This window comes from Pteronotus mesoamericanus, unplaced genomic scaffold, assembly GCF_021234165.1.
Source record: "Pteronotus mesoamericanus isolate MK-2021 breed Mesoamerican mustached bat unplaced genomic scaffold, CSHL_Meso_final contig_221, whole genome shotgun sequence".
In the NCBI taxonomy this organism is placed as follows: Eukaryota; Metazoa; Chordata; class Mammalia; order Chiroptera; family Mormoopidae; genus Pteronotus; species Pteronotus mesoamericanus.
Genome location: NW_026555092.1, coordinates 19,984,767 through 20,007,310, shown reverse-complemented (window position 1 = coordinate 20,007,310; position 22,544 = coordinate 19,984,767). Strand labels below are relative to the sequence as shown.

At 39.2% G+C, this 22,544-nt stretch overlaps 1 protein-coding gene across 2 annotated transcripts in view; it reads left to right on the top strand.

Annotated features, from left to right (window-relative positions):
• The first annotated feature begins 7,219 nt into the window (after positions 1–7,219).
• Positions 7,220–22,544, top strand: part of PIK3R3 (phosphoinositide-3-kinase regulatory subunit 3) — an 82,363-nt gene continuing 67,038 nt past the window's right edge. For both annotated transcript variants that reach the window (XM_054572161.1, XM_054572160.1), the window contains exon 1: positions 7,220–8,002. In XM_054572161.1, coding sequence (XP_054428136.1) covers positions 7,897–8,002 — 106 coding nt within the window. In that variant the 5' untranslated portion in view covers positions 7,220–7,896. The remainder of the gene's footprint in view (positions 8,003–22,544) is intronic.

Here is a 22,544-nt window from a genome sequence, read left to right as displayed (position 1 = left end):
AGAGAGGGAGAGAAATATAGATGGGTGAGAGAAACATGGATCTCTTGCCTACCTCACACCCCCAGCTGGGGACCTGGTCTGCAACCCAGGCACGTGCCCTGACTGGGAATTGAACTGGCAACCTTTCAGTGCACTCAATCCACTGAACCACACCAGCCAGAGCAGAAATAGTGTCTTAATGAGCATCCAGCACAAGATCTAGCCTGTAGAAGTGTCACAGGTGGGCACAGGTAACCAGGTTCTTGGTGATCGTGGACAAAAAATTGAACTGAACACACAGAGTTTATAGCAGAAAGCGAGAAAAAGCAGATTTATTAAGCCACACAGAACATGGGAGCAGGCCAACTCAGAGCCAGAGCAGAGTAGAGCAGAGCAGAGCAGAGAAGGGCCTAACAGCTTAACAGCAGCCCCGAACTCAGGGGCTAGAGGGCTTTTATTCCCTTAGGGTGGGTCTCCCATGATTTCCTTGATTGGCTACTGGGAAGGGGGTCCCACAATGCTAATTTATTATAATGCTATTATAATGAAGCAGGGGTCAGGTAGGATCTTCTGCACAAGTGCATTCCTGATTCACTAGGATTCAATGCTTTTCCAGAAAGCAGGAACTACCAGTCTTAGGGTCTCTGCCCTTTATCCATGATCTTTATTTTAGCCCTGTGGCACCTCTGGAGTTTCCTCCTTCCTGACTATCTCCTGCCTCAGAAGGGGCTCATTGAATTGAAGCAAAAGAGCTTGTCATTTTGGATTGCCCTTCCCTTGTACCTTTAACATTTAGTAATGTACTTTAAACACACTATCACATTTCGTATTTTATGTATGTGATGACCAATTTGCATTTTTTTGTTTATGGTATGAAAATATATTGCTTTTGAACATATATTCTCAGTACCTTACATGCCTTCACTCAGCCCTAATATTATGTAATTTAGAAATTCACACATTGGTACTGAGAGGGGAGAAATAAATTTTGGGCAGTAATTGTGATCTTCACTGAGCGCTTCCTTTGCAAGAAGCATAAGATGAGCAGAATACAAGGCAGTTTCTAATCCTGAATTAAAAGAATGTACCTGTGGGTATTTATCATTTTTCAATCAAATTCTCATAGTTAAAGACCTAAGTGACCAGGCCTTTTACATCCCATGCTTCTACTTTTCTTATTTACATGGTGCTTTTGGAGGTTTCAACATTTTCCCAGATTTCAAGGATGATGCTCCTGCAGAGAGGTGTCTGGGGGAGGCTGCAAGAAGCCTTTTGGTTTAATAGAGAAATTTTATAAAATGTTTCAAAAGGAAGCTTATGATTTTGTCTTTCACAGACATGAAAAATAATGCTATTAGTTTTTTTTAAATTTTTTATTTTTTAAACAAAAATTTTCCAATATGGGAACTGGATTGATTTTGCTGTCTAATGATGAAACATATAAGACAGTTTTTAGGTTTGAGAACTGTGGAATTAATAAGGTGATTATTGTACATTCCAGAAAGGAGGCACGAACTACAAATTGTTCCAAGCTATTGAAATAATGACCACAGGAAGTAAGCATACTTTAAAACCCTATACGATCTTACATTTCAGAAATGAACTGGGCTGGAAAATGAAACCAGCTTCTTTTCTTGCTGTTGAGTTTTCCTGAATATCCTACAAGCTGCTTGGAATTTTGCGAACAATTCACAGCTGATAAAATAAAAGGGTAGTGAAACTGAGTTTCTGTGGTAAAGACTCTAGAGGCAGCCAGAAGGAGAGAAGTGTCACTGTCTGCCCCTCACAGTTTCTGGTTACAGTTTTAAAATTTTCCTTCTGTCCTTATAAATAAATAGGAGTCAGCTGAAGACTTACAGAAAATATTATCAGGATGACCTGAACTCAGACTGTCCCAGAATCTTCTTGGAGAGTTTAGTTTCTTCTTACAGATTTTGTTTTTCACTCAAAGAACATTTATACCCCCACTGTGTGTCAGGCCTGATGCTGGGCGCTGCTGATTGAGAGACACCGCTCTCCACCCATGAGGAACTCTAAGAGCAGTGGAGAAGAGAGAGAGATCCAGAAACAAGCGCTTTCACGTGGTATGTCAAGGCTTGTGTAGGGACCAAAATGGGGCTGCATGAGCACAGTCAGGGAGGTCAGCTGCACACAAATTTGTGCACTTTATAGGGGATATATTTGTCCCCTATAAAGGGGAATTTGCCACTTTATAGTGGAGTGTGTTGTGTGGAGAAATTTTCTACTGTTCTGAGTACTGTAGTACTTCAGTGTTGCATATCTTAGGAGTGACATGAAGAATTGTGTAAAAAGAGACTGGAAAGTTGGGCAGGGGCTAGATCTTCAAAGCCTTGAATGCCAGACTGAGACTTGAAACTTATCCTAAAGGCAAAAAGAAATTACTGTGGGGTTGGTGCAAGGGAGTGACATGTTTAGATTTTTTTATTTAGAGCCATCACTCTGTGTAGAGTATGGACTGGAGGAGGCAAGGCAGGAAGAAAATGAGAAGACTATTGTAGTCCAGTTAAAGATGATGAGGAACTCTTCAGTGACCTGATTTTTGGGTCAGCTTTCAGTGAAACTTTTTCAGGTTTGGAACTAATCATATGGATTGGGGAAACTGAGAGGAGACCACATGTTTAAAGCAGGTGCATACAAGTTTGCAGCAGCCCAAATGTTCATTTCCTCTAGGAAGCCTTTACTCACCTGCACGTAGGCAGAGATCATCACTGTTTCGGGGCCTTACACAACACTTTGTCAATTTCTTTATTATAGCACTTATCACATGCCTGGGATTATTTATTCCTTTCTTGGCCTCCTCTGAGAGTTCTGGACTCAATGTTAGGCACTCTGTATTATTATTATTATTATTTTTTTATTATCTCCAGTGTTTGGACACATCAATAAACATTTGCTAAGTGAATGAACAGGAGGAGGGAAACCGTGTGGTATAGCGGGAAAGGCAATTAACTTGTCTGGACGTGGGGCTCTAATTCTGGCTCTGCTACTAAGTGGCTGCGTGACTTTGAACAAGTCTCCTCACTGCTCTGAGTCTCGATGTCCTCATCTGTAAAATGAGAATAAAAATACAACCCTCCTCCTCAGGGTGATGGAGATTAAATGAGGTAACAGAGCTCACCAGCTGCCTGCCCTGTTTGTGCCCTGCCCTTGTGAAACAACCTGGACTATTGTTCCTTTCATTTGGATCTCATTTGCTCTCTCTCCTGGTGAGAGCCAAGCTGAAAGCTATTGCCTCGATGGAGGGGAAGTTTGCAGCAGTGGCATTACATACTAACTAGGTGGTCCCTGTGTTGCTGGAAGGGCAGACACTAAAAAGAGGGGGGCATGCTAGGCTAGAGAGAGAGGCCTGTTTTTTTGTGATCCCTTAAATCTAAAGGAGAATCTGAAGTGGAGTGAGGCAGAGATCTACATCATGTACTGATGGGTCTGAGGAAGCCCTCAAAACAGTGTCCCTAAGCCCAGGAATTTAGCAGCATCTGGAGAAATGCTACTTCTATGAATACCACTTATTTCTCTAATGTTACAATTTTTCAGTGCCTTGGGCTGATATGATGAACACTATCATGGTTTTGCAAGTTCTAAGAAACATGTAGAGAGGTGAGGTTAAAAAAATTGCAATGCTGAATAAAAGGTGTACCATTTTGGAAAAATGGAAAAAATCATGACTTTAGACACTGCTATCTGAAGAGATGAAAATCAATTTCCAAGGGAGATGTCTTTCTAGAAGATACGTTAGCACTGCTCTTTTTACATTCTAAAGGCAAACATTTTCATCAAAACTTGATATATCCCTACCTTGCAAGGCATGGGGCTGGGGAGGTCCTGAAATCCACAACTCAGAATTTGTATTTTTCTTAGAATCTCAATTATTGAGTTTATTTAGTTGCATGGACTTGGTCTTAACACAGGACAAGTGGTCAAGGAAAGAGGATAAGAGAGAAAAAAGAGGGACTGGGGCCAGTCATCCTTCCCAAAAAGGTAAGTCAGTCCTGGGGTTAAAGCTAATGACCTTAACAAATAATAAAAGTATGTTTTCATTTTGCAAGGCTTTTAAAAAAATATTGTGTGCTCAGATGGCACCTTTAATCACAAAGAACTTTTGGCTGAGTTCCAGGCTGATTCTGCAAGCACAGAGAGCTCTGAGATCATACCCTATATTCAGTGCATAGAAAAATATTTCATCCACTTCTGAAGTAAAGAGGGAGAAATGGATCATATTTGAACAGTTTCATAGCAAGACCATACCAGGGTGAAAAGTGAAGGACAACTCCATCCATTTGGAGCTATAGAAACTATTAATTCTAAGTACTAAAGTGGCATTTTTTCATTCTCAGAGTGTTTTACAATAAACTAAGAAGCTTGCATAAATCTGAAGGCAATTCTCCTATTTCAAAGATATATAAATAAGGCAGACAGATTTTGTGATTTTCCGAAGTCTACTTTAAATTTAAAAAAAAAGGAAAGGAGGGAGGCAAAAGGGAAAAAGAAAAACAACTCCTAAAGTAGCAGGTTGTGACCCAGGAGTTTGAGCTCTTAGAGCTGAATTTAATCCACACCCAGGCCAAATATAATTCTCCAGGATGGAAATGGTCCAGGACACCAGAGCTAACATTCTCTATCTTTGCCAAAGAGCCTGAGGCGGTTTGGTGACAAACAGTTAGAACCTCACTTCTATTTCTCCACTGAAAGAAAGTAAGGCCAGCATCATATGACAGGCACTTCCCACCATGGCAGGGCACTGGTTCAAGTCCATTAGAAGGAAGTGTGCTTCCCCTTGATTCATCGTTGCCTGTTACATCACTGTTATTCTTTGGAGGTTTCCTATTCAAAGGTTTATTTGTTGGACATTTAGGTCAATACAATTTTAGGTGGCAAGGTTGAATCAGTTTTATTCCATGTGCCAGTCTTGAGCACAAGATTATATACTGTACTGCTTCTTTACTACACCTCCCAAAGCCTTAGCTGTAGGAAAGGCCCACTGATTGCTGATTATTAGAAATTTAAACCCCACCACTAAATGATGAAAAGTGGTCCAGGCAAAAGCAGCTGTGGAAATCTGAAAGCCATTATCTTTTCCACACTTCTCCTCACCTTCATTTTGTTTGGGAATGCACTGGGACGCTCATGAACAAAAATAAACCAACTTGCCCTTGACTGATTGTTCTGCCTTTTGAGTTATCAAATGTGAGTACTTCTGGCTCTCAGATATAGTGAAGTAAAGAGACTACTGGGAAGTTGGCCACAGATTAGAGTTGATTTTCCAGCACCCTCTACCTAGAGGAACAGTTCAGGACATTTAAATTAACAAGGTGCCCTGTCTCAAAGTTGATCTGGCTTCTGAATCACATTTGGATTTTAGAAATGGAAGGAGCCAAGTGTGTAAGAATCCTAATGTGTTTTGTCAGCTCAAACCTGTCCTTTCATTCTAGTGGTTCTTTTAAATCCATGACTATATATACAGTCCACATACATTTTGAGCATCTGCTGCTAGGAACTGTGTCAACTCAGAGCACCTTTAAAGAAAGCAGAACCACTTGAGGAGGTAGAGGTGAAATGTGGCAACTCTTCCACAGGCATGAATCAATAGAGCAGAGCCACTCAGAGTAGAACGTTTTGCTAGGGCTTAAGTCAGGTTGTCAACCCAAACACAATGGGCTTTGTTGCTCCTGCGTAAATGGGAAATGGAGCAGTTTTTGGCCTCTCCAGATTGCATTGTAAGGTCTGCAGAAATGGCAATTCCAGGTACAACCTTCACACACACACACACACACACACACACACACACACACAAATCTGCTTTTGACTATTGTGTTCCCCAGCAAGTTTAATGAGCTGTTTTTGAAATGCATGGAAATGTTTATCATTTTCATACTGAAGCCTATCATAGTTTTAAGCTTGGAGGTGGGGACGGTATATGTGGAAGAGGGTCTGTTAGGGAAACAGTAGAGCTCTTTTAGCTAAGGATACCAACAGCTGTGATTTATCTCAGAAATCACACACACTGTAACTGCCATTTTTTTCTGGCTTAAACACTCCAGCTGAGGGGCCTGCTGTGGCGTCCCCCTATTTCAAGTGTGAGGAGTTATCTCTGGGTTCAAAAGTCCTTGGCTGGGAAGCGCAGAGGAACTGAGAAATGCTTCCTTAAGAAATGCCTAATTGTTCGGGGGTGAGGGGGAGCCGGGGCTGGGCTCAGGTAGCTACGGGGGAAGGTTGCACGGGGCTATGGGCACATCCTCTCACTGAGCGGTAACGGTCCAGCAAGTGAGTACGGAGACCTTTGCTTTACTTGACAACTTTGCATGGGGGAGCGGTGGGGGGGCGCTGTCCCAGCACAGTGAAGAGGTCTGTGGGGAGGGGCTCTGCCCCGGGACCTCCTAAGGACTAAAAAAGCGCGCACCCGCCATGTGACAGCAAGCGCCCCTCTCTGTCCGCTCCTCCGCCCCCCGCCCAGTCTCCGGGCAGAGGTGTTTCACGGCAGCCGGTCCTCCCCCTCGCCTCACTCGTCCCGATGGACCAAGCCTCAGCGGGAGCCCCGCCTGTCTCCGGGCAGCCTGAGCCCCCGAGTGCTCGCCCAGCCTGTCAGTAACCGCCGTTTGCGCTTTCTTTCTTTCTTTTTTTTTTTCCCCCCTCCTCCTCTTTTCTTACCCCCTTCGCCTTTGTCCCGCTTAGTAACTGAGCTCCGACCAATCGCCGCCTTACCGGCCGGCGCCGGATGGCTCCTGATTGGCCCGCTTGGGGCGCGCAGTCGTCTCCCGCTCCTTCGCCGGAGCAAGGCAGACAAAAGACGCAGGCTCCTAGCTCGGGCAACCGGGATCAGCCAATCACTACACACTTTATCCTCTCTTCCTCCTCGCTCCTCCTCTCCTCCCTCCCCTCCCAGCTCGCGTGCTCCCGGCTCCAACTCCTGGCTTGCGGCCAGCGCCCGGACCGTACCATTTTGATGGAGGCTGGGTGAAGACAGGGTGGATAATGAACGAGTTGAGGCCTAGAGAGCAATGGGGAGGATGAAAGACGAGATGGTGGACAGTTTTCGGAGCATTTATTCATGCACCTGCCAGAACCCCCAGCTCATTAAGGAGCGATAGAGTGGAAGGGGTAGTGGTGATTTTGCTGTCCCCCCTGCCCGGCGCTGTTGGGTGGTCCCTCAGCGGGGGAGCGTGGAGGCGGGGAGGGTGTCCCCCTCTGTGCCGTTAAAATGAAACTAGTGGCTGGAGTCGGAGTAGAGCGTGAGGGGAACCGGCTCTGGCAAGCGTGCTTACATACCGGCGGGAGCGCTCAGCCGAGGACAGCTAACTGGATTCTCCAGCGGGCCCAAATCCCGAGGCTGCAGCAGCTGGGGTTCCGAGCCCGGCCAGATAGAGCCCGAGTTTCGGCCCCTGAGGGGATAGCTCTCTGCCGACCAGTGGGACCCCGAAACTTGAACCCAGTACCCACTCCCCCTTTTTATGCCTTCCTTTGTCACTTTCCCACCTTGCTCCCAGAGCTTTCCTTTTTTTTTTTTTTTTTTTGGTCTTTATTTATCGAAGGACACAAAAGTGGCTTCCGCGGAAAGATTTGGAGGCGGCGGGAGGTCTTCTCTTTGAAGAGCGACTGTGTAGAAGGGATTTTTGGGAAGCCGCTTTTAACACCTTTGTCCTCCGCCCTCGGAGCGTCTTTGTACCTCCCGGAGGAGCAAAGCCCGTTGATTGAAAGTTCGGGGGCATTTTGTTGGGTGCTGTAGAGGAGAGAGGTAGAGGATCTTCTCCTCGTCCTGATAGTTGCTTGGACTTATACCGGCTGTTGAAAACCCAGAAGTACATTTCCGTGTGGGACTTTTACAAATATATATTTTTAAATACCAGATAAAAAAATATATGCTTTCTATATATTTCTTGACAACCTGCCGCTGACAGCGCGATGTACAATACGGTGTGGAGTATGGACCGCGATGACGCAGACTGGAGGGAGGTGATGATGCCCTACTCGACAGAACTGATATTTTATATTGAAATGGATCCTCCAGGTACTTGGGAGAAAAAAAAAGAATTTTGTGATGGGTCTGATTTGTGTTTAACAAGACCTTGGTGATGTTTTCAGGGCAGAATTATTCCTGGGTGCGCTAGCTTTGGGATGTGGGGGCAGATTTACAGTTAGAGCTGCAGTGAAACTGCTGCTCGTTTGCACGTTTAGAGTTTGCATTTAGGACCCTGATCCTATTGTCCTGCGAGAGTGGGGGTGGGGGTCAGAGTGGGGGGTGGGAGGAGAGACCCTTGGTTCGTTCTTTTTCTTTTTTTTCTCTTCACTTTTTTGCCTTTGCCTGTCGTTCAGGTTTTGTCGTCCCCCCCTCCCCCGCCCCTTTTCTCTTTCAATTAAAGATTCTACTTGAAAAGGATGCTTTATATCCAGTCTTGAAATCAGCCTTTCCCTTTGGGGGAATTCTTTAAAGCTTGCCATCTCCTGCATTTGTCTCATTTGCTTCGTTGTTTTACCTTCGTTAACTTCTGAAACTGGCTTGCCAGGGTGATTATTCATTTTAAGACCCCCCCCCCCCCCCCCCGCCCCCCGCCCCTTTCTCTTAGAGAAACCAAATGCCGGTTAGTGATTTTCAGGGACTGGGCGTTTTTATTCAGTTGTGGCCTTACTCTGAGGTTTTTATTTTTCCTCCGAGCATAGTCACTCAGAGAGACCTACATGCAGTATTTTATTACTCTTTAATTTGTGGTCATTTAATCTAATTTATGGGATAGGGTTTAATGTAACTTCAGTTCTTATATTAAAAAAAGGAGAAACCTTGCTTGTGTGAATATATGTGATGTGTGTGTATATATATATGATAGGTTCGAACATATGTAAAGTATACATATATTGTACTTTTACTTTATAGCTTTGTCTGAGACCCTTACAGACATTTTGTGTCTCTGGTAGGAAAGGAAAAGGAAGGAAAATGGGAAAGTTGGGTAAATTTTTTCTTTAAAGTCTATCCCATTTTATAATTACTAGCTGTCAGATTTTCAAACCCTGTTTGAAATTATGGACAGTGCTTTATGTAATGATTTTGAATAAGTAGAGGGCCTTTGTGACTTCTTATTTTTGTTGAGCATGAATTCATTATGTCTTTTAAAAATGTGTTATAGCTAAACCTACAGAATTAATTGGGTGTCATTGGGGAACCTCAGTTATTCTAAGCCAATGTATTTTTGGAAACATTTGAAAGGATTTGAGACCATGCAAATGTAATGAAGTATAACTGCCTTGTAGAATGTGTGCAGAGATTATTTCCTGTGTCCTTGTGAACAGTGAATTATCCTTTGTTTTTTTTCAGTTAGTCTTAGAGTGTTAAAGGATGCTGTATTAAAAGCATACGAATGTTGAATCAGCCTTTTTCACTCTTATGATCACTTGGAATTTTTTCCTTTTCCCTTAATTTTGGAGTCTTCATCATTTGCTTTTATAATTGTGACTGAAATCTAGATGCAGTTTTTCAGTGTTTTGTGAAGTTTGTAAGATTTACTACTCATCTATTGTGTGTATTTCCCCTTTTGTTCCCCTCTAATGGTAAAGCATCATTTCTATTAGATGCAATTGTCATTCATGTTAATGGAAATTTAGTGCATCATAGGTTCCTTTCCTGTCAAAAGTAAGATTAATAATTCTAAATTTCTGTTATTATAAAGATTATGTATTCTAACTTCCTTAAAACCATACTGTGCCTTGCCTTGCAGACATACAAAGGGAATTTGTTGGGCGGAGAGTTGAGAAGGGAGGAGGGAAGAAAATGAAGAAGGCACTAATATTTGAAAAATATGGGCCTAGTAGAAGAATATTGGCCAAGTTGAGTTGAGTTGTCCAAAAATAATTTTAAGAAAAGTTGACTATTATAATTATGTAGTAATGTGGGTCTTATAGGGTTGTATAGAAAATTCTGATCCAAACTTTGTGTATTTTATGTTAATAAACTTTTGAGTTTAAAATGTTCATCCTTTAATGAAATTTTGCATACCGAGAGTATTTAGAATATTGAAAATATGCGTATGGTATTTTTCTTTATTACCCATTTTGTAGTGTTAATGTACAATAGTTATTCCTAACAGCTTTTTTAAAAAGGAAGCACACTTAAGTATGCTGAAATATTGTCTATGAAGTGAAAGGTTTTTAATGAAAATAATGTGAATGCCAACCTTGTTTTGTGTAGTAAATTAAGGTTTTGAAATGTTTAAACTAAGTAAACTATTAGTGAAGAGGTTGCAGCATGTCCTGTATCTGTCTTTTTCATAGCGCCTAACCCATATCAAACTCTTACTATTTTCTGCCCGGGCTGGTATGATAGTGCACTAATTGTTGTCCTATTTCTACTCTGTGCAGTCCATAGTATTGTGAAGGTATCGCCTGATAATTTACCTGCCAATGGTAAATCTAACAATGACTTTAAAAACCTACCAGTGGCTTCCCCTTGCCTACTGAATAGAGCCCCAGATTGCTTATCCTGTCCTATAAGTCCTCTATGTTTTGCTTCCAACCTAATTTTCCAGTCTATTTTCCTGCTGGAGTCTATCACAAGTTCTATGGGAGCTATTTTGTACTTGCTATTCCTTGAATGTATGCCTTTTCCTCTTTCTGGGATGCCTTTCATTTCCAGTGGTTACTTGTTGAAATCATATATGTTTAGGTACCAGGTTAGATGCCTTCTTTAGCAGGATGTATCTATCATCCCTTTTGTTGGAAGACATTCCTCTCTCTTCTAGCCCTTCTCATGTCCAAAGCTTATAGATGTGGTCTATTAGCTCACACTTTGGTTTTGCCATTGTTTTTATTTTTATTTTGGGAAGATGTAATCAATGGTTTAATTTTTTGTATTAGTGGATAAAGTTATTTTTAAGATTGTAGGCTTCTTTTTGTTAAGACAAATTTCTGAAATTATCTTTAGGGCAGCAACATCTCTTCAATAGTAATTAGGAAATTAAATGCTTTAATTGTTTGGCAAAACATAAATATAGGAAGGTCTAGAAAGTGGTTCTCAATTTCTTGTGTCAGTACCTTTTTATACTCTTAAAAATTATTGTGGATCCCAAAGGCCTTCCATTTAAGTGAGTTATATTTATCAATATTTATTGGATTAGAATAAAAATGAGGAATTTAAAAATATTTAATTCATTTAAAAATAGTAAAACATTACATGTTAACATAACTTTTTAGTGAAAAAAATATATTTTCCCAAAAAAACCCCAAAAAAGTGATGAGTGGCATTGTGTTATGTTTTTGCAAATTATTTTAATGTCTGGCTTAATAGAAGTTATAGAAATTTCCATGTCTACTTCTGCATTTAGTCTGTTAAGATATCACAGTTACAGTTGTGAGATAATGATAGTGCAGAAGGCAAATAATGTCTTAGTAATACTGTGAAAGTGTTTTTGACATCTTGGATTCTCTGAAAGGGTCTTGGGGACACGTAGGGGTTTTTGGACTACACTTTGAGAACTACTAGTCCAGAAACTAGTTACCTGACTACGCAGTTTGTTGGCCAACCTAGTAAATTACCTTCTGACTTTTTTGAAGTCAGATGAAAAGACTTTCAGGGAACTAACTTACTCTGGTGTACTTGGTATTTTCATCCAAAATTTAGATGAAGTAGCATTCTGGTGGAGAACTGGCACATTGGTCCTGTCGTTGGGGAATATATCTGTGGAGAAACACTGAAGAAGTAGGTCACCTGCCACCCTGTGGTCTTTATTGTTAACAGGTTGGGGCATTCTACCTCTGTGACTGAATTAGTAGTCTTTATAACTCTGAACATTTAATGGGTTCATATCATAAAAATATTCCTATATGTGTAAGATACTTCTTTTATAAACCAGGTGTCAGTTTAAAATGATATGTAGTATGGGACAAATGTTAATATACTCAAATGATGTAAAAACCATGCCATTTTTCCACATGTTATTGAGAAGGATTAGTCATTCCTTTTATTTAATATAGTTTATATTTTCTCCAACTATCTTTCATTAGAGGTATGGTGATTCTCTATTGCATAATGCTTTTAAAATTCTCATCATTGTTTTTATGCTGAATACTTTTATATTTTTCTTTTAATGTATAAAAGATTAGACATGTTTATGGTCACCATATTTAACAACGTGAGTAGAAAGATAATTACAAGTATGTCTATGTGATATGATGTAATTTTTATTGGTACAGACTGAGTCTAACAGAAAGAACAGAGGCTTTGGAAACAGGTCATGGATTTCAAACCTGGCTTTGCTTCTTATCCTGCCCGAGGTTATATAGCTAGTACTTAACTGCTCTGAGCATCTATTTTCTCTTTTGCAAAAAATTGAGCTAATACCTACCTTTCAGAGTTGTCCTAAGGATTAGATATACTATATCTAGCATGGTGTTTGATACGTGGTATGTAGTCAGTTCATTGTAGCTTATATCTTAAAGCATATTGATAACATAATTATTCCACATCTATCTCTTGGGATACTTTTGCAGTCAAACCTTTTGAGCTACCTTGCTCCATTCTTTTCTTCATTGCTCATATTTAAATTGGGGCTATTTTAGTTTTTATTGCCCTTGTCCAGTTTTTCAGTACCTCACTTTCGAAATGATTTGTAATGATGGTAATGGTTGCTAACATTGCTGAATAGTTATTATAGACCAATCACTATGTTAAATGCTTTTAATATTTTTTTAAATCCTCACTAGAGGATATGTTTATTGATTTTAGAGAGAGAGAGAGAGAAACGTCGATGTGAGAGAGAAACATCGATTGGTTTCCTCCTATACGCTCCCAGAACGGGACTGAACCCGAAGCCTAGGTATGTGCCCTGACCACGAATTGAGCCAAAACCTCTTGGTGTACAGGATGATGCTCCAACCAGCTAAGCCCCCTGGCCAGGGCCTATGTTAAGTGCTTTTATGTGCACTATTTCTTTTACCACACAACAACCTTATAAAATAGGCATTATTATTATCCCATTTTACAGACAGGAAACTGAGACTTAGATGTGTTTAGTAACTTACTCAATGCTTCACAGTTAGCAAGTAGCAGACCAGGTCTTCCTGTCTGCTAACCCCCAGGTTCTTAACTACTACCTCCTAACTGGTTACTCTGTTTCTAATTTTTTTCCCTCCCCCATAAGTTTATCATGAATTCTTCAGTCAAATTAACGCTGCAAAGTGTTTTTATTATCTTACCACTTTACGTAGAAATAATCAGCAACTCTCTATTTTTTTAAACATCTTTTAAAGAGGTAATATTTTTAAACTTGGTATATATGTCTTTTGGTAATAAGGCTCAGCTACATTTCCAACTTAATTACTTATCCTTTCTTCTCATTTCTCTTATAGCCCAATTCCTTACTATCCCCTGAATATACCTTGCTTATACTCACCTACTATCCAACCTTTTGCATATGCTACTTACGTTAGGTTATGCCCATCCCATCTCCATCTTCAAATCAGTATCTTTTGCCAGTCCCCCTTCCTTCAAAAGTTCTAGCACTGAACCCCTTAACTATCTAGGTCTGTGGTATATTATTTTGATATAAAATCAAATTTTACATTATGGCATTACATTTTTTTAATAGAGTTTATCTATCCAACTTTCAAGAAAGCTTCTTGAGGCCAAGCTCTGGTATTTTTTTCATATCTTTTTCTTTTTTTTCCTAAACACCCAGTGCCCAAATAGTTTGTCAAATTTTAGGCCTCTGGACCCAACCAGCTTCATTTTGTGACTTAAATTTTAAAATGTTGATATTATTTATTACTAGTATGTGATCTTTACACTTATAATTTGTTCTAACAAAGGAAATAATGAAAATGCAATACTTAATGTTATTAGCAAAATTTTATGATTTTTGAGTAAAAGTCACTTTTTAAATTTTGAAGAGTAAGAAGTGAGTAGTAAGGTTTTGAAGTTGTTTAGGCTAGTTTTACACAGCACTTGGCCCAATGTAGATTTAAGTTACCCAGTGTGTTATTATAGTAATTAAATTTAGAATATGTAGGACTTGGGATAACAAGATAAGGCCAGACATCAAGCCTTACAAGATAATTTTTCAATCTGTTTGCCCACATGTGTAAATTTGTTGTTCCTTGTGATTATTTGTAAGGTCAAATAGGGTAAGAGGGTTATCCTATTTTTTATAAAAGATGCAGTGGGCTAGGTCCAACCTGCTAGATCACACCATTTTTTTGTATGTCTATGTCAATATACAGTAAAAGCTACTCTGTGCCCTGGGAATGTGAACCAATACAAAACCAAAGTCTATACCATGAAGTATACCGTCCACTGTTATCCAGCCTTGGACTTCCTGTGTGATGTTCTGTTTGTGGGCTAGATTAATTGTCTACCCTTGTCTAAGGGTATAAGGCAGTAAATCCAGAGCCTGTGGCTAATATCTTAAATTTTTTTTGTTATAGTTTTTATTTAAAAAATTCAATCATGGATCAAAATTTAAAATTTGTGTATAAATTGTTTTAGAGAAGGCCTTATTGAAATGAATTGTTTGTGGTAGAAAAATACTGCTTTAGAGTCTGTTCTTTCACATGCATTATTCATTTTAACTTTGTAACTCTGTAAGAGCCACTCAGTATGGTATCATTCACATTGAATTTCTAATATGCAGTTTTGGAATTGACCACAAACTTTTTTCCTGAGATTAGTTCTGGGATACGTTCCATAGAAAAGTATTTAGTTCGTGTGTTTTCAGCTGCAAGCAGCAGAACCTAATTCAAAATTGCTTAAGAAAAAAGAAATTTTATCTTATAGAATAGGCTTCCGAGTTGGTTGATTATAGCAGTTCAACAATGTCAGTAAACCCCATATTCTTTCCATTGCTCAGTTCTGCTCTCCCTGGGATTGGCTTCATCCTCAGGGTAGTAGCAAAATAGTCATTAGTGATTTCAGGCATCATCTTCATACACAACAATTTTGAAAAGAAGAAGAAAGATTTCTCTTCCCATGCCTCTGTTTTTGGAGAGAGAAAATGTTCTCCAAAAGCCACTAGCAGACTTTTTTCATATCTTTTTGGCCAGAATTGGGTCATATTCTTATTCCTGAAGCAATCACTAATAATTACCCTTGAACTAACCATATCTGTGCCTGAATCTGGAGAGGTGTTGTCTTCCCTGAGTCATTGTATTAGAGAGGGATTCTATTTAAAAGGAAAAAGGAAGGGATGAGTGTTAGGAAGGCATCAACAGTGGTCACTCTGGAAAGTAATTTTGAGAACCATAACTCTTCAATGTTGTATTTGTGTTTGTGAATAAAAAGAATTGGCATGTTAATTTTTTTATTTTTCAAAACTAAAATATAGTTTTGGGAAACCCATTTTCATTTTCTGAATTGGAATTCACAGGGTCATACACTACATTGAGAGTTAAGTATAAAGACAGGCCTTTTCCTGTCTTTTGCGTTGCTTACTAGAAGACGAAGAAGCTAACTTCTTTGCTTGACAGTGTTCCTATCTGAGGCATGTAAGTGTTGGAATAGAGTTTATTAGTCTATCGAATGAGTGACTGTGAGAGCATTTTGCAAAACTAAGTTCCAAATTCTAAAATTTAGTAAAGTAATAATCTGAGGACCTGAGGAATAATTTATGATTTGAATGATTAGCCTTAAAAATTAGGACACTAAAGGAACCCATAGATCATGTTTTTCAATTAAAATGTACAGTATAACTGAGTTTGACTTTGCCAGTAGTAGGTTGGAAATCTAGAAGCAATATACTGAGGTAGGTAAGAGAAGGGGCTCTGGAATCATAGACTGCCTGAGTTCAGATTGTACCTTTGCTAATTCCTAGCATGTGTCCCTGGGAGATTTACTTTCCTATGTTTTGGTTTCCTCACCTAAAAAAATAGGGCTAATAATAGTTCCTATTTCAACAGGATTATTATAAGGATTTAGTAAATTAATAACTGTAAAGCACTTACCATGCATTAATTCACTCATGTTTTTCAACAAATATTTGATTGCCAGGCACTGTTCTAGGTATAGCAGTGAACAGAACAGCAAAAGTCCCTGAATTCACAGAGTATACATTTTTTAGAGAGGCGTGAAAACAGAGAATTAACAAATTTACAAGTTAAATACATAGTGATGATGATAAATGATATGGAGAAAAAGCAGAGAACAAAATAGAGAGTGCTGGGTGGGGAACTGCTATTTTAAATAGAACAGGGAGGGCTTGACCTAAAGGAAGTGAGGGAGCCAGCCACACTAGATACATGGGAGGTGTGAGGGCTGAGAGTGTTTGCCGAATAGAGGGAATAGCAGATGACTTACTCTGAGGCAGGAACATCTCTGTCATGTATTCAGGGACCATCTAGGAGGTCAGTGTGGCTAGAGTTGAATGAGGGGAAAGTAGTAGTAAGAAATGAAGACATAATGATGTGGGTGGTGGGGAAGACCATGTAAGAGCTTTGAGTTTTAAAACTTGGCTGAGATGAGAAGCCATCCAAGTATTGCCCAATGATGTGTTATAATTCCTGGCTTAAAAGGATCATTCAGGCTACTGGTGCAGAATAGGAAAAAGTGGTTGTGGAGAAAATGGTTAGGAGGCTATTGCAGTAAGTGAGCTGAAGGATGATAGTGGCTTGGACAAAGGTGATAGCTGCAGAGTTGGTGAAAAGTGATTCGATTCTGAATATTATTATTATTACCAGTTATATAGGATGTCATTCATTTCATTTTCTAATTTTGTAGCTTTATATTTTTTATATGCTTTAATAATTAAAAGATTTAACTTTTAAAATAATGCCAAAACTATATATATTTGATGTTTTTCTGTGGGGTGTTTTTTTTTTTAAGTCATCGTTTCTGACCTCTGATCTGGGTGCAAAGCAGCATAATATATGGCCGTAGTTATGTTCTGTGAGGAAGGCTAACTTGTAAGTTACTTATAAAAACATTACTGTATGAATCTATACTGCACTATTATTTGCTTTCAAAAGTAACTTTGAAAAGGAAATTATCTTAAAGTTCTTAGTTTCTATGGTGAGCTGTGAAGGGGAGAAGAAATTAAAGTGAAGGAAGCCATGGCATACATGGTTCATTTTACTTTATGTTAAAATTGTTGGTAGTTTATAATAATTAAATTATTTTATATGTCCTTGCTTACTAGTGTAATACTTAATACACTTGAGGATAGACATTGCTGTAAAATAGGGAAGTGTTGCTCACTGTTTAAGAGCTTTAGACTTAGGTTATTTGGATTTCCAGTTCTAGCTCTCTCTACTTCTAGTTGTGACCTTGGGGAGTTTTCTCATTTGTATAGTAGGGGGAAGAATATTAATCCCATTGTACGGTTATTGTGAGACTTATATGAGTTAGTACATGTAAGACACCCAGAGCAGGTATCTGTTGTTAATATTATTTTCATTATTATTAAACTATGATGCTTTGTGACCTCTCTCCTGTCTTCCATTCAGAGGAAGCACCAGCCTAAAATTTAAATTGAAAAGCACTTTAAAAATTTATTGTAGCCTTCAAAAATAAAGGGTATTACATTGATACCATTGTAAATTTAACTGGGTGTCCCGAATTTTTATGTGCTATATATGCCAACCCTAATTTAGAGAGCAGCTAGACAGTTGACTAAACGGTATTTCTTAGTATTTCCTATGGTATTTAGGGATGAATGTGTAACTTGATGTAGTGGATATCAAGAGACTTTCAGTGCAATAACAAATAGTCCAACTCAAATTCGTTTAAACAAAGAGTACTTATAAGTCCATCAAAAGTCCAAGGGAGTAAGGGTCCCTGGCATGGTTTGATTAAGACCCTCAGCCTTTCGCCCTGCTTTTTTGCCTTTCTCTTGGCTCTCCCCTCCATCAACTTTTTTCTCAGGCTAGATTCTCTGGTTGTACAAGATGACTGCTTTCGGCTCCTGTGATTACATGTTTCCTCATTTCTAGGGGAGGAAGAGGATGCTTTTCACAAATGTAACACAAAAATCCTGAGCTTGTCAGTAGACTGTCCTTATGTTCTAAAGGATTACTGTCGTAAAAGCTGAATTCCTTGAACTGTTATTATTATGTTTTCCTCACCCGAGGACATTTTGTCATTGCTTTTAGAGAGAAGGAAGGGAGAGAAATATCAGTGAGAGAGAAATCTCATTGAGAGAGAGAAGCATTGATTGGTTGCTTCCCATATGTTCCTGAACTGGTGATCATACACGCCCCGACTGGGACCAAACAGGCATGTGCCCTGACTGGGAATCTGTCCCACAGTCCTTCGGTCATGGGGTGATGCTCCAGCCAACTGAGCCATACTGGCCAGGGCCCCTTGAACTATTATTAAATATAGATTTCTCTGCCTAGTCCAATGGCTCTTAAATTTGAGTGTTCATCAGAACCACCTGGAGGATTTGTTAAAACACAGATTGCTAAACCCTATCTCCAGAGTTTCTGAGTCAGTAGATTTGGGGTTGGATTCTAAGAATTTGTATTTGTAACAAATTTCCAGATGTTACTTATTTGGCTTGTCTGCAAACCACGCTTTGAGAAGCCACTGCTGTGTCAAATTGGAAGGTATTCCTGGAGTTGGGGAAGGAGTCAGTCCCATATCAACTACTTACCAGTGTGGGGAATAATACAAGATATCTTTTGAGATTATTAAAATATCCACTAAAGAGAGGACTGCTATTTTTTGCCTATCCAGCTCCCCTTCTCTCTTACTTAGGTAAGAGAATCAGCTTCCTGATTTTTCTTTTGGAACCACTCCTTCCCCATTTGCAGTCAGTGTGGTTTGGGTAGAGTTGATCTAACTCATTTGCTTTAATGATGGTCACATGACCCAGACCTGGCTTAATACATCACTGCCTTCTCCTTGGCCACAGTGATTAGCCAAGGAGGTAATAAGGCAGTGATCTTTGTAATACACACTACTATAAAATACCATTTACTGTCCTGGTTAGTGATATAAAGGTAACATGATCCCTTAAAGAGATCAGACTGTAATTAAGGAATACACACAGGTAAACAAATGCTTGATGTACTTCTTTTTATAATTCTCTCCCTTTTTCCTGGCTATTATCTAATATACATTTCCATTATATAATGCATTACTTCCTTTATAATCTTTTAAAAAAATTATTTATTTTTAGAGAGGGGGGAAGGAAAAGAGAAAGAGGGAAACATCAATGTGTGTCTGCCTCTAGAACACCCCCTACTAGGGACCTGGCCCATAACCCAGGCATGTGCCCTGACTGGGAATCAAACTTAGCGACCCTTTGGTTCAAAGGCCGGCACTCAATCCACTGAGCCACACCAGCCAGGGCCAGTTTATTCTTCTTATTGTGCAATTAAATACATACTAATAAGTGTATAAAATATAAATGTACAGTTTACTGACTTCATAGAAAGTGAATAACTGTGTAACCACCACCTAAAGTTGAAGATACTCAGCTTCTCAGAAGCCAAAAGAATGTCCCTTTCCAATTGTATTCCCCTTATTCCCACCAAAGGTGATCATTGACTTGACTTTTTATAGTAATACCTTGCTTTTCTTTACAGTTGCATTCCTAAATGATATATTTTAGTTTTGCCTGATTTTGGATGTTATGTATATGGAATTACAACATGTATTCTCTTGTGTGTTTTTTGTTTTCAATTTTTTATTTTATTTTTGAGCATTATGTTGCCACCAGTACTGTTTTCACATAACTGTAGTTTCTTAGTATTATAATATGGTATTTCATTATATATCACAGTTAATTTCTACTGTTGATAGATATTTGAATAGTTCTGTTTTGGCTTTTATGGTCTGTGAATATTTTTTCACATATGCCCTGTTTTCACATCAGTGCATTTCTGTAAGGCACTGATTCAGAATTCTGTGTATCTGTCTAGATTCTAGAATATGTGTATTTCATCCCTTTTAGAGAATGCCAAACTATTTGCCTCAATAATAGTAAATAAGTTACTGTACATCTGCAATAACCCTAGATATTGTTAGACATTTACACTTTTGGAAATCTCCTAAGTGTATAATGGTGGTATTTTATTATAGTTTAAATTTATTTGCATTTTCCTGAGAGAGGAGCCTTATAACCTCAGACAGACAGAAGAATCAGCTTTAGCACAACCTCACTGGTAAGGAGTGCAGTAGAGACTTGAGAAGGTGGGTGAGGTGCCCATGGGTAGCAACTCCAGAAGGATATTGAAACGGCTAGTTGGACCCCTCTGAGCTGAGCGGGGTCTAAACCATAAGCAGGGATCTCCGGCCTACAGCACCAAAGCCCAAAAAGTACAGATAACAGCCAGCTGCAAAAAGCAGCACGGTTGCTCTCTGCCAGAGACAGGCAGCTGGAGATGCAAAGAGCTGTTTAAAGGGCCAACGCATAAATTTTTATTTGCAGCGACGTATCCTGGTCTACGGCAAAGGCAGGGGCAGAGTGGGCTAGAGACGCCTGAGAGACTGGGGAAGGAGGCTTTGGGGAGAGAACTGAGAGAGTAGCTGGTGGGATCCCAGTGCTGACTCCTCCCCCGTACAGCAGCAGCCATCTGGCTCAGGCAGACCACTCCCCTGAGTGGCAGCAGCGTGAGAGGACCCAATAACCTCGTCCCCAGGAGGGACTCTGCCCCGCCCTGTGCTGTCTAAACCTGACTGCTGAGTGCACAGTGACTAGATTAACAGCTGAAGGAGACAGCCATAGACAGTAGATTCCTGGAAGTCTTGAACTGGCTGCCTAAGGTGAGGCAGGGTCGACATCTGACATCATCAGAGGCAGTTACAGAAAAAAAAAAACAGCAGTCTCCTACCATGAAAGTTCACACCACAAAGTCAAGAAATCGAGGCAGATCAATTTAAGAAGCAGAAGCAAAAAATGGAAGAGTCTCACAAATAATGGGAAGACAAACACCCCCCAGTCGAAGGGAAAGGAGGAATCCTCAGAAAGAGAACTAATGAAATAGAGGCAAGTAAACTATCAGATATTGAGTTCAAAACAATGGTTCTAAGGAAGTTAAGTGAGCTCAGTGAGCTCAGAAAGAATTACCAAAAACTACAGAGAAACTACAAGCAACTGACTGCAAACGATATCAGCATGAAAGAGGACATAGAAACTATCAATAAGAGACAAGAGAAAATAAAGAATACCATTTCTGAATTAAAGAACACAGTAGAAGGAATCAAGAGCAGGCCAGGTGGAGCTGAGGATCGAATCAGCGAGCTGGAAGATAAGGTAGAAAAAGGCTCCCAGAAAGAGCAAGAAAATGAAAAAAGACTAAAAAAGAATGAAGAGGCATTCAGGGAAATGCGGGACAACCTGAAATGTAATAATATCCATATAATAGGGATACCAGAAGGAGAAGAGGAGGAGCAAGGGATAGAGAACCTGTTTGAAAAAGTGGTGATAGAAAACTCCCCTAATTGGAGGAGAGAAGAAGTCATACAGGTCCAGAAAGCACATAGAGGGTCCCGTTCAAGAGGAACCCAATGAGGGCCACTCCAAGACACATCATAATTAAAATGGCAAATATCAAAGACAAACAGAGAATCCTAAAGGCAGGAAAGGAGAAGGAGGTAGTAACGTATTAAGGGAGCTGGGCTACGGCTAGCAGCTGACTTCTCAACAGAAACATTATAAGCCAGAAGGGAATGGCAAGAAATATTGCAAGTAATGAAAAGAAAAGGCCTGCAACCAAGACTGCCCTACCCAGCAAGGCTCTCAATTAAAATGAAAGGCGAAATAAGGAGTTTCCCAGACAAAAGTAGACTAAAAGACTACACCTCCACCAAATCAGTATTGCAAAATATGCTAAAGGAACTGCTTTAAGAAGATAAAGAAGAGTCTATGAATACCCAGTTCCTTTCACAGTCACCAATACTTGATGTTACCAATATTTTAAATACTTATTAACCTGATTGTGACAAAGATGTGTTATTTTAATTGTTACATTATTATTTGTTGAAACTAAACATGTTTTTGTCCATTGCCTATTTCTATTATTTTTAAAAAGTTTTAAATGACTTCTTGGTATTCTTTATCCATTTTTTGATTAAATGTTTAAAGAATTTTTTCCCTAAAAAAACCATTAACCCTTTTTTAGATGTGTGATAAGTACTTTCCTGTTCTATTACTTGTCTATTAACTTTTTTTAAATATGCATATTACTATATAGTCTTAATTGTTTAATATGGGCATATTGTCAATACCTTAATTTATAGCTTCTGGGCTTCTGGGTTTGAATATATTACTTCAGGGTAAGAAATATATTATTTTGTATTTTCTCCTAAAACTCCTTAGATTTTACATATTGATTTTTAACTCACCTGAATATTTTTTGTAGAATGTGTGAAATAGGGCTCTCTGTTTGTTTTATTTCAGGTAATAAGGGTCCATGCACCTCATTTGCTGATAAGCTTTATTTTCCCCATTGATTGAAATATCAATTTAATCATGTATTACATTATTACACCTATACATTTGTTTCTAGAATGCTCATTTTGTTTCATTGATCTACTTGATAATTTCTGTGCTCGTGTCATGTTGTTTTAATTGCTGAGGTTTTATAATAGATATAAATTTTTAAATATAATGGATTTTGACATTTCAAAAAAT